The sequence below is a fragment of the Homarus americanus genome, unplaced genomic scaffold (assembly GCF_018991925.1).
Source record: "Homarus americanus isolate GMGI-L3 unplaced genomic scaffold, GMGI_Hamer_2.0 scaffold4896, whole genome shotgun sequence".
NCBI lineage: Eukaryota > Metazoa > Arthropoda > Malacostraca > Decapoda > Nephropidae > Homarus > Homarus americanus.
This window is the reverse complement of record NW_024749657.1, coordinates 2,084,792-2,101,144: the sequence shown is the minus strand read 5'-3', so window position 1 is coordinate 2,101,144 and position 16,353 is coordinate 2,084,792. Positions and strand designations below refer to the sequence as shown.

Here is a 16,353-nt window from a genome sequence, read left to right as displayed (position 1 = left end):
AGCACCACACAATATAGTAAGGAAGCACCACACAATATAGTAAGGAGCACCGCACTATATAGTAAGTGAAGCAACACACAAGACAGTAAGTGAAGCAACACACAATATAGTAAATGAAACACCACACAATATAGTAAGTGACACCACACAATATAGTAAGTGAAGCACCACACAATATAGTAAGTGAAGCACCACACAATATAGTAAGGAAGCAACACACAAGACAGTAAGTGAAGCAATACACAATATAGTAAATGAAACACCACACAATATAGTAAGTGAAGCACCACACACTATAGTTAGTGAAGTACCACACAATATAGTAAGTGAAGCACCACACAATATAGTAAGTGAAGCACCACACACTATAGTAAGTGAAGCACCACAATATAGTAAGGGAAGCAACACACAATATAATGAAACACCACACAATATAGTAAGTGAAGCACCAGACACACATACAGAAAACAAAAGCTAACTGCAGCACACACAATAGGCTGAGGCTAAGTGAAGCACCACACACACTACTACTACTACTACTTTGCTGTCACTCGGAATCGAGTATGACGATCATCCAGCTATGATACAATGATTATTATGAGTTATTAATGTTGTCACCTTCGTTGGTGAGTTTTCAGGTGACTCGAGAGACCGGCAGGGTCGATCACAGATGTTGCAATGCGGCTACACCATCTTTCCGGAGTTGGCGCTTGTCTGCCACGGTTTGCAGTCGGGCTAACTTGAAAGTATTGACACCTTCTCGTGTGATGCTCCTCCAAGCGTTGCGGTGTGGAGTAATTGTCCCAGGTGACGGGGTCAATTTGGCCTTTTTTTCAGGTTTGCCTTAAGACTGTCCTTTTACCTTTTCAGTTGCCCGCCAGCGTTACATTTACTATTCGTTAGGTGACTGTAAAGTAGCTGCTTTGGCAGTCTACTGTCGTCCATGCAGGTAACATGGCCAGTCCAGCATAGTTGTTCATGGATAATGGTAGCCTCGACGATGCTACAGTTGGTGTCAGTGAGAATACTGGCATTTGTTCTCTTGTCTTCCCAGCGAACTTGGAGGATGGAACGTAGCCACGCTGAAAAATTTCAAGCGCCTTGATGTTACTCCTGTATGCGACCCATGTCTCGCTGCCATTTAGCAGGGTGGGAAGGACCACTTTGTAAATAATTTCAGTTCCTACAGCTGAAGACACAGTTTCGGAGTCTGCCAAAGGCTCGAGATGCACATCTGATCCGATGTTTAATCATTTCATCGATGTCCACAGTGGTGGACAGGTGGGAGCCGAGATACCGAAAGTGGATAACATTAGATAAGGCAGTACCGTTAAGCTGGATGGATGGTGGAGGTGTGGCTGAACCAGAGGCAGGCTGAAAGAAAATCAGAATCTTAAACATTCACCTCAAGGCCGAAGTGTACCTAAGCATCTGCGTAGGTGTTCAGGATCTCCTGTAGGCAGCGTTCAGTGTGAACGACAAGGGTGAGGTCGTCCGCATACTGAAGATCAGTAATGGAAGTTGCCGACACCTCTGTTCCTGCCTGGAGTCGTCTTATGTTGAAAAGACCCTTCATCTGGTACCTGATGTCCACCCCGCCAGCTAAATTGGCACTGGCACAAGTAAGGAAGGCAGCCAAGAAAATGGAAAAGAGAATTGGTGCCAGTACACATCCTTGTTTTACCCCCGTTTGAATGGGGAAGAAATCAGACTGGGTGCAATTGTGTAGGACACTGCCGTTTATGCCATTGTGGAGTTGGCTCACAATGGCATTGAATTTTGGTGGATAGCCAAAATGACTGATCCGCCAGAGAGCTTCCCTGTTGATCGAGTCGAAGGTCTTGGTTAGGTCGATGAAGGCCATGTACAAGTCAAGCTGTTTTCTGCACTTTTCCTATACCTGGCGGGCAGCAAAGATCATGTCAGTGGTGCCACGTGATGGTCGAAAGCCACATTGAGATTCTGGGAAGAAAATTTCCATCTCAGGAAGAAGTCTGCTTAGAAGGGCTCGGGCGATAATCTTGCCAGCTACGGACAGCAGCGAGATCTCACGGTAGTTGCCAGATCTGACCGGTCTCCCTTGTTCTTATAAATATTGAGAATGGAGGCACCTTTAAGAGCTTGGGGGATTTCCTCCTTTTCCCATATTCTCCAGGAGAGACTGAGACGGCTGGTAACCAGAGGTCCTCCTGCTTTATACACCTCTGCTGGGATTCCATCAGCCCTTGAGGCTTTGTTATTTTTCATTTGTTTGATGGCAGGAGCTAGCTACCTCATCCAGGGATGGGAGATAGCTGAGGTGGGTCAGCTCTGGATGCTGAGGGACCTGCTGGGTAGTAAGGACATCCACATCTGTGTTTGGAATGAGCAGTGAATGATAGTGTTCCAGCATTGAAGGAGGCCTTCTTTGTCTTAAATTAGGGAGTCACCATTGGATGAGGGGCAGGGGCGCGCCATGAGTGATTAGCCCATAAAATGTTTTAGTGGAATTGAAAAATTCGCACATCTTGTGTTGCTCTGCAAGTTTTTACATTTCACATCCTTTATTTTTAAACCAAACGTTGTTTTTAGATTGCAAAATTCCCTCTGGGCCGCCGCTTTCTTCTTGCGGAAGGTATCAGCTTTACTTCGAGACTGAGGTTGTTCTGCCAGTCAGTTAAAGCAGAACCTTTATCATAGACGAGTACATTTTAAACAAACCAGTCCTGGTGTATTCTTTCGACCTGGCCGAGGGTCTCTTTGCAGGATTTTGTCTGAACAGTGTCGAGAACACCCCGTTCGGCACTGGGATTTGGGTTTTGTTGTCGGGTTGTTATCAGCCCATGCTCGAGCTGCTCTCTGAAAGCATGTGCTCCCACTGGATCCTCCAGACGTTTAGTGTTAAAACCTCTTGTGGGGGCTTGTTGCCTTCGCCATTTAGGGGAGACGTGAAGTGAGAGCTTGGCTCTAACAAGTTGATGATCAGTGTCGCAGTGGTCTAAGCCACGCATGGCACAGGTGATTAGGGCATCTCGGCGATCTCTTTCTCTAACAATAATGTAGTAAATGAGATGCCAGTGTTTGGATCGTGGGTGTTGCCACAAGCCCTTGAACTTGTTGGTTTGCCTAAACAAGGTATTGGTGACAGTGAGGTTGCATACCACACTTGCTGAGGAGGAGTAAGCCGTTGGGATTACACTTGCTAGTCCATTACTCCTTATGGTTCCCTGCCAAATGTCAGCATCTCTGCTAACTCTAGCATTGAAGTCACCAAGGAGCATAACCTTATCTTCTCTGGGGATAGAGGTTAGCACTCTGCCAAGGTTGGCATAAAAGGCCTCCTTAATGTCATCCTCTGTATCCAGTGTTGGGGCGTATGCACTGATGAAGGCATGACGTGAGTAATTCAATAGGACTCAAGCGTCATGGGGCGCTCGTTGATCCCAACAAGCATTTCAGTTAGCCTGTGTAGGATGAGTTGGCGGATGGCAAAGCCAACTCCATAAATGTCGTTTCTCTCTGCAGCAGGCTTACCCTTCCAGAAGAAGGTATAGCCAGACCCCCGTTCTGTGAGTCGACCTTGGTCTGGGAGCCGGGACTCACTAATGGCTGCTATGTCAATGTTATACCTAGCCAACTCTTTAGTCAGAAGGGCAGTTCTTCTTTCAGGACGCTCATTTGTGCCAGTATCCAGAAGGGTCCTGACATTCCATGCAGCGACCATAAGAGGTTGAATAGTTTGATTTTGTTTTGATCTGTGATTATGATTGTGTTTTCGACCGCATAAGGATGACCTTACTGGGTGTGGCTGCCCAGACAGGTTGGTTCTTTAGGCAGGCTATGTTCAGGGCACCTTTTCTAGCCCCGTCCCCATGTGGGGTGAGCAGAGTGGCTCCTTGAGAGGGCTGCTCAGTGGCCCAGACAGAACCAGATTGCACTGCTGCCTAGATCCCAGGTCATAAGCAACCATCTTATCCATGCCGCCCATGTACAGAGTTGTGACTAGACACTCGCGGTAGTCATCTCTGCCTGTCCCTGTTTCCACTCGTCTGTCACCATAGGACTTTTGGGGTCTAGGGGTTTTGATGATGATGAGAGGTATGATGAACTGGATGATGGCTGCGTGTGAGTTGATTTATGTGGTGAGGCAGGAGCGCAGGCTGCAACCACACATCTTGGCTCTCCCTTTTCCTGATCCAGTGGTGCAAGTGTTGCAACGACTGGGGAGAGGGAGAGTTGCAATGGACAGCCGATAGCCCAGTTTGTTGGGTTTCGCCTTAGTAGCCTGTCCATCAGGCATTGCTTTCATCCGCCGGTGTAGGGTCGTTGGGTTCCCATGTTTGTCACCACTTCTGCCTATACCGCCGTTGGGGGGTCTTGTTGGAGCTCTGTAAGCATGTCTGCCTAATGTGGGGCTCCACCTCAGATTTTTCATTCGGGGTTTACTCCCGTGGCCATATACCTATGTGCCATCCCTCTGGAGCCCACTGCTGCTCGAGATCCCTGCTGGCTAAGCCTAGGCCCACGAGGCCCAGTTACCGTGTGTTGCCACGAGGAGACACAGCAGGAGTCTTGATGGTGGAGGCTGTGTACTGGCAGGGAAGGACTTGTGTAAGTTTCTTCCCTGTTCAACACGAGGGCCAGCCAGCGGCGATAGCTGAAAGCGAGGAGCAAGCAGTGCTTACACCTTAACACTAACATAATGCTGCCACACTAAACGCATTACACCACCCTGTGGACACACACACACACACACACACACACACACACACACACACACACACACACACACACAACACACACACACACACACACACACACACACACACACACACACACACACACACACACACACACACAGAGTGAAGCACTACGTCAAGTCAAGGGCAAAGTGACTTACCTCTCCTGTGTGCAAATGAAAGTCATCCAGGCCGATCTGCCCGCCTAAGAGTTTCGTCATGTCGACCTTGTGTGTGTTAAGCGTTAAAAACAGGATCTGTAAACAAGGCAAACAACTCGCATTAGTCAACTGCCAATGGTTATATAAACAACATTTAACAAGTTGTGGGTTACCTGAAGATTAGCCACTCTAACGCTACCTGGAGGAGGGTTGGGTTAGGGGGGTTAGGTTAGGTTATTGATAGGTTTGGTTAGGTTAGGTTAGCATCAGGGTAGTTAATCTATCTATCTATCTATCTATCTATAACAACGCCCAACACAATGACTGTAGTGTTTACCATTATAGGCGTCAATAGTAATATCCTGTACTAATAAAAAAATAAACTCTTAAAATTATTAATAATTCCTAAATAAAAAAAAACAAAGAAAAACAAGGAATCCGATCTTGTATCAACACACACACACAACACTGGTCAACACAGCGAGTTAGTCGTTCACCCTGCAACACTGGCATCTAGTTAAGTAAATTCCGCAAGATGTGATTGGTCTGCCATATCATGACGTCAGCTGCTGGTCGACCAAAATGTATGCTGATTGGTCTTTGTTTATCATAACGTTAGCTGCTGTTCTACCCTGATTGGTCGTTCTTTCATGACGTCAGATACTATCCTATCTAGATGTATGCTGATTGGTCTCTCTCATGACGTCAGCTACTCTTCCACCCAGTTGTACGCTGATTGGTCTTGTCCACCATGACGTTAGCTACTGTTCTACCCAGATGCACACTAATTGGTCTTTGTCTACCATGACGTCAGCTACTGTCCCGTCAACAAATCCCATCCCACATCTAACTCACTAACCTAACCTAAACCTGAACTAGCGGACGTCGCGGTGGGTTCAAAGGACCAATCAGTGCACGTCATGCCAGAATACGTGTGAACTTTGTTTGCTTTTGAGGCACAAGTATACCAGGCTCTGTAGGGTGTTTATAAAGTCCCTTGATGCTTGTGTTTACAGAGACACTGGAGGAAGTTACGTAAAGACAACAAATTCATCTTGCAAACGTCTCCTCAGGGCACACACACACACACACACACACACACACACACACACACACACACACACATTTCATAACCTACAACCACCACTAACAATAATAACCTGAAACAACAACAATAACATGATTAAATAACACACAACAACTAAGGTAATTTATAAAAAACAAAACAAGAAAACACACAAATAAACAGACACATACACACATACATATACAGTCTACATACACAAATAAACCTACATACAAATACACTCGTACGCACATACACGAGAGAGAGAGAGAGAGAGAGAGAGCCTAGGTAGTGTCTCTCAGATTTAAAGAAAAGTGAAATGACCGTAACAGTTTCCTTGTGAACTAGAGCAGAGTACCACACCACACATGTCTCACCCTACCTGTCATCCACACCTCTCACCTGTCTCACCCTATATCTGTCTCCTGCACCACACCTGTCACCTTACACATGTCCCTCCCACACATGTCTCCACACCCCTACACCCTCATCTTCCACCCCCACATCTGTCATGCCCCACCTGTCTCCACCCCACCTGTCACACACACACCTGTCACCTCGCACACCTGTCTCCACACAGATATAAGCCCTACTACATGTTTACCATAAGAGAATCCAAGGCTAATGTTATGACGTCAATACAGGCTTTAACCCCCTAGAACGACACTAACCACTATACATATACATATAATATAAACCAACCATGTATTATGTATTTCCCTGGTATACATTGTTGATTTGTGGTGACTCCTCCCCCTCCTCTTCCTGTTAAGATTAGACGCCAAGAGTAAATGGTAAGTCTGTTGTCTGTACCGTTCACCTGTTGTGTTTAATGAATTCACCTCAACTCTGTAGCTGCCTGTATTTTTGGCCCTGTAATTTTCACCTGTACTATAAATTCATATCATTTCTGGATCTAAACTTGGTGTGTGTGTGTGTGTGTGTGTGTTGTGTGTGTGTGTGTGTGTGTGTGTGTGAGTGTGTGTGTGTGTGTGTGATGGTCGCGTTCATCACCACAAGCAGGCAGGTTGACGGACAAGTGTATAAGCTAAGGTGACACAGCACAGCACACACACATGCACACACACACACACACACACACACACACACACACACACACACACACACACACATATGGTAAGAAATGGGGAGGAGAAGATGCCTCAACACCCACCGACCGTGGCAGGAGGACATGGGTTATATCACACGACATGGTGATATAGGCGGTGGAGAAGACATGGTTAAATGAATATACACGTGTCCTTCTCAATACTGCCTTTGAACATGTCTACTACCTCAGAAATGGACAAGGGTTATCAGGGAGGTATACGTGTCCTCATATATACACACTATGTCTCTGATGCCCCAACTCTCATAAAATAGACATGGGTGATATCATCTGCGGTGTGAGGGTAAGAGCGAGTGAAAGTGTGTACGTGTCCAACTGCACGCCGCTGCCCTTCTCGAAAGAGGACACGGGTATCGATATATCATTAGGACATGCAGAGGGAGTGTGTTGGCGACGGAGAGGATATGGTAAAGGTGAACATACATGTCCCACTCTTGGACATGTCTCTCCTACCACACAATGGGGAAGGTTACAGGACAAGGAGCATGTCCACTGGCTATGCTGAGGATATTGACATGGATCTTAACACACACACAGGTCCACTGCCTCACCTAGGGACACGGCGATACAAAACACATACAAGGACATGCACGCGTGTCCTAATGCCCAAAGCCCACACGCCAGAGGAGACTATGGGATACACCTGCCTAAAGACGGCGGTGATAAAGGTAGGTTAATTAATATGCATCATTACACACACCTGGTCATTAGTGATGTTGATGACATCTCAGGTAGGCTAACTGACCCGTCCACTCACTACCACTACTAACCCCCGACCATAGACATTCTATACCTACCACAATCACTACCACTATCCTCAAAGCACTACCACTATCCCCCCAGACACCCTATACCTACCACCATCGCCACAAAACTCCACCTACCACCACCATATACCACTCACTACCACCATTCCTCACCTCTACAACCACCAACACTACATCTACCACTATTACCACCACACGGTTATCAATACTATCACTACCACACCCCCTCCTCCTTCCCCCAAAACTACCACTACACACACATACTATTACTACTACTACGACTAATAGTACTAACAATAATATCTACGAAGACGGTAACAACTTCAACATTCTTCAAATACCCAGCAAAAACATATGTACACATAGCTTTCAATCCGATTATACATAATTTATCACATACACGTAACTTAAATATAGTCATAAAATATCATAGTCACTGATAACAAAGCTGAGAGTAATAAATATAAATAAATAAACTAAGATAACAAGTGATAAAAATAACGAATATAAATTTACTTCCGTATCTCCTGAATGAGTGTTGCCATCATGACGTCACAATTTTTTATCCAATGTCATTTTAATGTGTAGAATTTCTCATTACTATTTTGTAACGTATTGTAAGAGAAAGTGCAAAAGTACATAATATTACTTAACTCGTACATGTAATAACAAATGAATAACGATAAAAGTAAATGAGGCGTGACAAGCGATCGGTCGTCCTTATTTCGTATGACAGTTGCCAATGTTTGAAATGGGTCAAAACACCGCGCTGGACTACATCTAGTAACAAAATGATTTAGGAATATATTGTTGACATAATAATAATAATAATAATAATAATAACAGTAATAATAATAACAGTAATAATAATAACAGTAATAATAATAACATAATAATAACAGTAATAATAATTACAGTAATAATAATAACAGGAATAATAATAATAATAATAACATTAATAATAATATAATAATAATAAAAAATAATAATAATAATAATAATTTAATAAAATAATAATAATATATATATATTAATAATAATAATAATAATAATATTAATAATAATAATATAATAACATAATAATAATAATATAAATAATAATAATAAATATAATAATAAAAATAATATATATATATCATACACCTACAAGCAGACGTCGGGCGATTGTTGAGCGAAGTTCCATAATCGCCAGACGCTGCAGACTCTCGTACTGGCGTTGTATGTATACTAAGGTGATCAGCGCAGGTTATTTACCCGCACGGAGACACAGAGCCCGGAGAAAAAAAAAAAGGAAAAATCACGCGTATCCGGGCATGAAGTATGATGATTGGTGCTCGTCTACTGTGACCAAACGACGGATGTGGTGACTGACAGACAGACAGACAGGAGAGAGAGCTGATACACAGTACAGCAGATCGATACACTGGGTGAACACGACACCTGGTGGGGACAATACTGTCTACCGGTGTTGAGGAGGGTGTGTTAGGGTGTGTCAGGGTGTGTTAGTGTTGAGTGGGTGTGTGTGTGTTAGGGTGTGTTGGGGTGTGTTAAGTGTGTGTGTGTTAGGGTGTGTCAGGGTGTGTTAGGGTGTGTTAGAGTGTGTGTGTTTAGGGTGTGTCAGGGTGTGTTAGAGTGTTAAGGTGTGTGTGTGTTAGGGTGTGTCAGGGTGTGTTAGGGTGTGTTAGAGTGTTAAGTGTGTGTGTTAGGGTGTGTTAGGGTGTGTTAAGTGTTAAGTGTGTGTGTGTTAGGGTGTGTTAGGGTGTGTCAGGGGGTGTGTTAGTGTTAGGGTGTGTCAGGGTGTGTTAGTGTTAGGGTGTGTTAGAGTGTTAAGTGTGTGTGTGTTAGTGTTAGGGTGTGTTAGAGTGATAAGTGTGTGTGTGTTGGGGTGTGTTGGGTGTGTTAGTGTTAGGGTGTGTTAAGTGTTAGAGTGTGTGTGTGTGTGTGTTAGGGTGTGTCAGGGTGTGTTACGGTGTGTTAGAGTGTTAAGTGTGTGTGTGTTAGGGTGTGTTAGGGTGTGTCAGGGTGTGTTAGTGTTAGGGTGTGTTAGAGTGTTAAGTGTGTGTGTTAGGGTGTGTCAGGGGTGTGTTAGAGTGTTAAGTGTGTGTTGGGTGTGTCAGGGTGTGTTAGGGTTAGGGTGTGTTAGAGTGTTAAGTGTGTGTGTGTGTTAGGGTGTGTCAGGGTGTGTTAAGTGTTAAGTGTGTGTCAGGGTGTGTTAGTGTTAGGGTGTGTTAGAGTGTTAAGTGTGTGTGTGTGTTAGGGTGTGTCAGGGTGTGTTAGGGTGTGTCAGGGTGTGTTAGGGTGTGTTAGGGTGTGTCAGGGTGTGTTAGAGTGTTAAGTGTGTGTGTGTTAGGGTGTCAGGGTGTGTTAGGGTGTGTCAGGGTGTGTTAGGGTGTGTCAGGGTGTGTTAGTGTTAAGTGTGTGTGTTAGGGTGTGTTAGTGTTAGGGTGTGTTGGTGTTAAGTGTGTGTGTGTTAGGGTGTGTTAGGGTGTGTCAGGGTGTGTTGAGTGTTAAGTGTGTGTGTTGGTGTGTTAGTGTTAGGGTGTGTTAGAGTGTTAGAGTGTGTGTGTGTTAGGGTGTGTTAGGGTGTGTCAGGGTGTGTTAGGGTGTGTGTCGGGGTGTGTTAGTGTTAAGTGTGTGTGTCAGGGGTGTGTAGTGTTAGGGTGTGTTAGGGTGTTAAGTGTGTGTGTTAGGGTGTGTTAGGGTGTGTCAGGGTGTGTTAGAGTGTTAAGTGTGTGTGTTAGGGTGTGTTAGTGTTAGGGTGTGTTAGTGTTAGGGTGTGTTAGAGTGTTAAGTGTGTGTGTTAAGGGTGTGTTAGGGTGTGTCAGGGTGTTAGGGTGTGTTAGGGTGTGTCGTTAGTGTTAAGTGTGTGTGTCAGGGTGTGTTAGTGTTGGTGTGTTAGAGTGTTTAGTGTGTGTGTTAGGGTGTGTTAGGGTGTGTCAGGGTGTGTTAGAGTGTTAAGTGTGTGTGTGTTAGGGTGTGTTAGTGTTAGGGTGTGTTAGAGTGTGTTAGGGTGTGTTAGTGTGTTAGTGTGTGTTAAGGTGTGTTAGTGTGTGTTAGTGTGTGTTAGGGTGTGTTATGGTGCGTTAGTGTGTATTACGGCATGTTAGTGTGTGTTATGGTGCGTTAGTGTGTATTACGGCGTGTTAGTGCGTGTTAGGGTGTGTTATGGTGCGTTAGTGTGTTTGGGTATGTTATGGTGCGTTGGTGTGTTATGGTGCGTTGAGTGTGTTATGGTGCGTTAGTGTGTATTACGGCGTGTTAGTGTGTGTTATGGTGCGTTAGTGTGTGTTATGGTGTGTTAGTGTGTGTTATGGTGTGTTAGTGTGTGTTATGGTGTGGTGTGTGTTACGGCGTGTTACGGCGTGTTATGTGTGTTAGTGTGTTTTGGCGTGTTATGGGTGTTAGTGTGTGTTACGGCGTGTTAGTGTGTGTTACGGCGTGTTGGTGTGTGTGTTATGGTGTGTTAGTGTGTACGGCGTGTTAGTGTGTGTTACGGCGTGTGGTGTGTGTTACGGCGTGTTAGTGTGTGTTACGGCGTGTTGTGGGTGTGTTAGTGTGTGTTACGGCGTGTTAGTGTGTGTTATGGTGTGTTAGTGTGTGTTATGGTGTGTTAGTGTGTGTATGGTGTGTTAGTGTGTGTTACGGCGTGTTAGGGTGTGTTACGGCGTGTTAGTGTGTGTTATGGTGTGTTAGTGTGTGTTACGGTGTGTTAGTGTGTGTTATGGTGTGTTAGTGTGTGTTATGGTGTGTTAGTGTGTGTTATGGTGTGTTAGGTGTGTGTTACGGTGTGTTTAGTGTGTGTTATGGTGTGTTAGTGTGTGTTACGGCGTGTTAGTGTGTGTTATGGTGTGTTAGTGTGTGTGTTATGGTGTGTTAGTGTGTGTTATGGTGTGTTAGTGTGTGTTACAGGTGTTAGTGTGTGTTATGGTGTGTTAGTGTATGTTATGGTGTGTTAGTGTGTGTTATGGTGCGTTGGTGTGTTACGGCGTTAGTGTGTGTTACGGCGTGTTGAGTGTGTGTTAGGGGTGTTAGGGTGCGTTAGTGTGTTACGGCGTGTTAGGTGTGTGTTATGGTGCGTTAGTGTGTGTTACGGCGTGTTAGTGTGTGTTACGGCGTGTTAGTGCGTGTTACGGCGTGTTAGTGTGTTAGGGGTGTTATGGTGCGTTAGTGTGTGTTACGGCGTGTTAGTGTGTGTTACGGCGTGTTAGTGTGCATTAGTGTGTGTTACGGCGTGTTAGTGTGTGTTACGGCGTGTTAGTGTGTGTTAGGGTGGAGCAATGAAAAGGTAGTCATAAGGAGCTTTGCGTTAGGCGTCACTGTATCAGGTAACACCCAAGGGCTATCATCAAGTAACACTCAAGGACTATCATCAAGTAACACTAATGTATCACTCAAGGCTATCAAGTAACACTCAAGGGCTATCATCAAGTAACACCCAAGGGCTATCATCAGGTAACCTCAAGGGCCATCATCAGGTAACACTCAAGGACTATCAAGTAACACTCAAGGGCTATCATCAAGTAACACTCAAGGGCTATCATCAAGTAACACCAAGGAGCTATCATCAGGTAACACTCAAGGATATCATCAAGTAACACTCAAGGACTAACATCAAGTAACAATCAAGAGCTATCATCAAGTAACACTCAAGGGCTAACATCAAGTAACAATAAAGGATATCATCAAGTAACACCCAAGGACTATCATCAAGTTACACTCAAGGGCTATCATCAAAGTTACTCAAGGGCTATCATCAAGTAACACTCAGGGCTATCATCAGGTAACACAGGAAACCTCAGGTAACACTCAACGACTATCACCAGGTAACACAAGCACTATCATCAGGTAACACACAGGTAACACTCAAGGACTATCACCAGGTAACACTCAAGGACTATCACCAGGTAACACTCAAGCACTATCACCAGGTAACACAGGTAACACTCAAGCACTATCATCAGGTAACACCCACTATCCAGGTAACACTCAAGCACTATCACCAGGTAACACACAGGTAACACTCAAGCACTATCACCAGGTAACACTCAACCAATATCACCAGGTAACACACAGGTAACACTCAAGACTATCACCAGGTAACACACAGGTAACACTCAAGGACTATCACCAGGTAACACACAAGTAACATAAACATATCACCAGGTAACAAGTAACACTCAAGCACTATCACCAGGTAACACACAGGTAACCTCAAGGACTATCACCAGGTAACACTCAAGCACTATCACCAGGTAACACACAGGTAACACTCAAGCACTATCACCAGGTAACACACAGGTAACACTCAAGCACTATCACCAGGTAACACTCAACACTATCATCAGGCAACACACAGGTAACACTCAAGCACTATCACCAGGAACACACACTCAAGCACCATCACCAGGTAACAGGTAACACTCAGGACTATCACCAGGTAACACTCAAGCACTATCACCAGGTAACACACAGGTAACACTCAAGCAAGTAACACAGAGTAACACTCAAGGACTATCACCAGGTAACACTCAAGCACTATCACCAGGTAACACAGGTAACACTCAAGCACTATCACCAGGTAACACACAGGTAACACTCAAGCACTATCACCAGGTACACAGGTAACACTCAAGCACTATCACCAGGTAACACACAGGTAACACTCAAGCACTATCACCAGGTAACACACAGGTAACACTCAAGCACTATCACCAGGTAACACACAGTTAACACTCAGCACTATCACCAGGTAACACACAGGTAACACTCAAGCACTATCACCAGGTAACACACAGGTAACACTCAGCACTATCACCAGGTAACACACAGGTAACACTCAAGGACTATCACCAGGTAACACTCAAGCACTATCACCAGGCAACACTCAACACTATCCGTAACACTGTAACATAAGCACCATCACCAGGTAACACACAGGTAACACTCAAGGACTATCACCAGGTAACACTCAAGCACTATCACCAGGTAACACAGGTAACACTCAAGCACTATCACCAAGTAACACTCAAGCACTATCACCAGGTAACACACACAGGTAACACTCAAGCACTATCACCAGGTAACACACAGGTAACACTCAAGCACTATCACCAGGTAACACACAGGTAACACTCAGCACTATCCCAGGTAACCTCAATACCATCGGTAACACAGGTAACACTCAGCACTATCACCAGGTAACGTAACACTCAAGCACTATCACCAAGTAACAAGGTACTCAACTTCCGGTAACACGACACTCAAGCACTATCACCAGGTAACACACAGGTAACCTCAAGCACTATCAGGTAACACAGGTAACCTCAGCTATCATACAGGTAACACTCAAGCACTATCGGTAACACTCAAGCACTATCAAGGTAACACTCAGGACTATCACCAGGCAACACTCAAGCACTATCACAACACTCAGGCACTATCACACAGGTAACACTCAAGCTCACGGTAACACTCAAGCACTATCACCAGGTAACACACAGGTAGCACTATCACCAGGTATCAGGAGAGCTCTGTCATTGAGCGTCACTGATAACACTCACCTGATCCACCTCAATTAAGTTCATACCTGATACTTACACCAGTACTCTGTCTGTCTGTCTGTCTCTGTGTGTATCCTGTCTGTCTGACTGTGCCATTCTTTCTGTGTGTGTGTGTGTGTGTGTGTTCACATCATCATCTGGGCGGCTGTAGACTAACTCAAGCCCAGTCACGCAACCTAATCAACCCAAACCCAACCTAACCCAACCTAAACCTAAACCTAACCTAACCCAGCAACCCAACCCAACCCAGCAACCAACCCAACATTAACCCTAGCCAGCCAGTAGCCTAGCCTAGCCTAACCTAAGTGTGACCTACAGTGACCTCCTAATGACTAGCCCCTAGCCTAGCCTAAACTATTGACCTGCGGTAACCTGTAGCCCAGCCTAACCTGAACTAGCCTAGCCTGAAGTGGCCAGACTGCGGTAGCCTGGCCCAGCCCAGCCTAGCCTAACTAAGCTGGACCTGGCTGACCTGCAGTGACCTGCTGACCTGCAGTAGCCTGGCCGGCCCACTGACCTGCAGTAGCCTGGCCAGTAACTGGCCTGGCCCAACCTGGCCTGACTAGCTGTTCGGCTGACCTGCAGTGGCCTGTTGGCCCAGCCTGGAGCATTGACCTGCAGTGGCCTGACTGACTGTGTGGCCTGGCCTGACCTGGGGTGGCCTTGCGGTGGCCTGGCTGGCCCGACCTGGGGCCTGCAGGGCCTGGCTGACTAGCCTGGCCTGCACCACAGTAACCTAACCCAACCCAGCAAACCTAGTAACACAACAACCTACAGTAATAGCCTAATGACACAGTCTTCATCTTCGACAGCAATGACCTACTTCTCAACCTGACCTGCAGTGACTGTTGACAGCCAGCCCAATGACCTAACTAACTATTTCATATTGACACAGTGACTAACTGATGACCTTATTCAGCCTAAAATAATGACCTGCAGTGACCTAGCCTGTGCAAGCCAACCTGGCAACCTGCAGTAGCCTAGCCCCTGGCAACTCAGGCCTGGCCTGGCTGACAGCCCAGCCTAGCCTGGCCTGGCCTAAGTAGCCCAGCCTACAGTAGCCTGGCCAGACTCAGTGGCCTGGCCTAACCCAGTCATAGCTAACCCAACTACAGTAACCTAACCCTAGCAACCTTGAAGACTACAGTAGCTAACTGCCTACAGTAACCCAACTGTAACCTCCCAGTAGCCTCAGTGGCCTTTCTTACTACAGTAGCTAACCTACCTTGACCTGACCTACAGTAACCTAACCTGCTCAGTAACCTAACCTGAACTACAGTAACCTGACCTAGCAACCTACAGTAACCTAACAACTACAACCCACAGTACTCCAACCTACAGTAACCTAACTAACCTCAACCTACAGTAACTAACCTAACCCAACCCACCAACACCTCAGTAACTCCACTAACCTACAGTAACTCTTCAAACTTCAATTTACATCAGACAGCTGTTAAGTTCTTGGTATTAATAAAGGTCAGTTCAAGGCTGGGGAGGGAGGGGGAGGGAGAGGAGGACGGGGAGGAGGGACAGGAGGAGGACGGGGAGAGAGAGGACAGGGAGGACAGGGGAAGGAGGAGGGGGACGAGAGACGAGGGAGGGAGAGGGGAGGAGAGAAAAGGAGGGGAAAGGAAGGAGGAGGAGGGTTAACTTAACCATGTACAGACCTCCGTCAGTTATAATGTAGGTTATGCTGTATCCCCCTGTTATCCTGCCCCGTGTATCCTGTCCCCGTCTCTGGCTCTCCCGTGTATCCTGCTCGTGTATCCTGTCCCCGTGTATCCTGTCGTGTATCCTGCCCCGTGTATCCTGTCGTGCTATCCTGTCTGTATTCCTGTTCCCGTGTATCCTGTCCCGTGTATCCTGTCCCCCGTGCATCCTGCTCCCCGTGCATCCTGTCCCGTGTATCCTGCTCCGTATCCTGCTCGTATCCGCCCCGTGTATCCTGCCCC

General features: G+C 45.9%; 1 protein-coding gene across 1 annotated transcript in view; it reads right to left on the bottom strand.

Annotated features, from left to right (window-relative positions):
- LOC121853518 (PDZ domain-containing protein GIPC1-like) overlaps positions 1–16,353 on the bottom strand; it is a 120,778-nt gene that overhangs the window by 35,449 nt on the left and 68,976 nt on the right. The window contains 2 exon segments of the mRNA XM_042347674.1: positions 4,880–4,897; positions 4,900–4,975. Of these exon segments, the coding sequence (XP_042203608.1) occupies positions 4,880–4,897; positions 4,900–4,975 (94 nt within the window).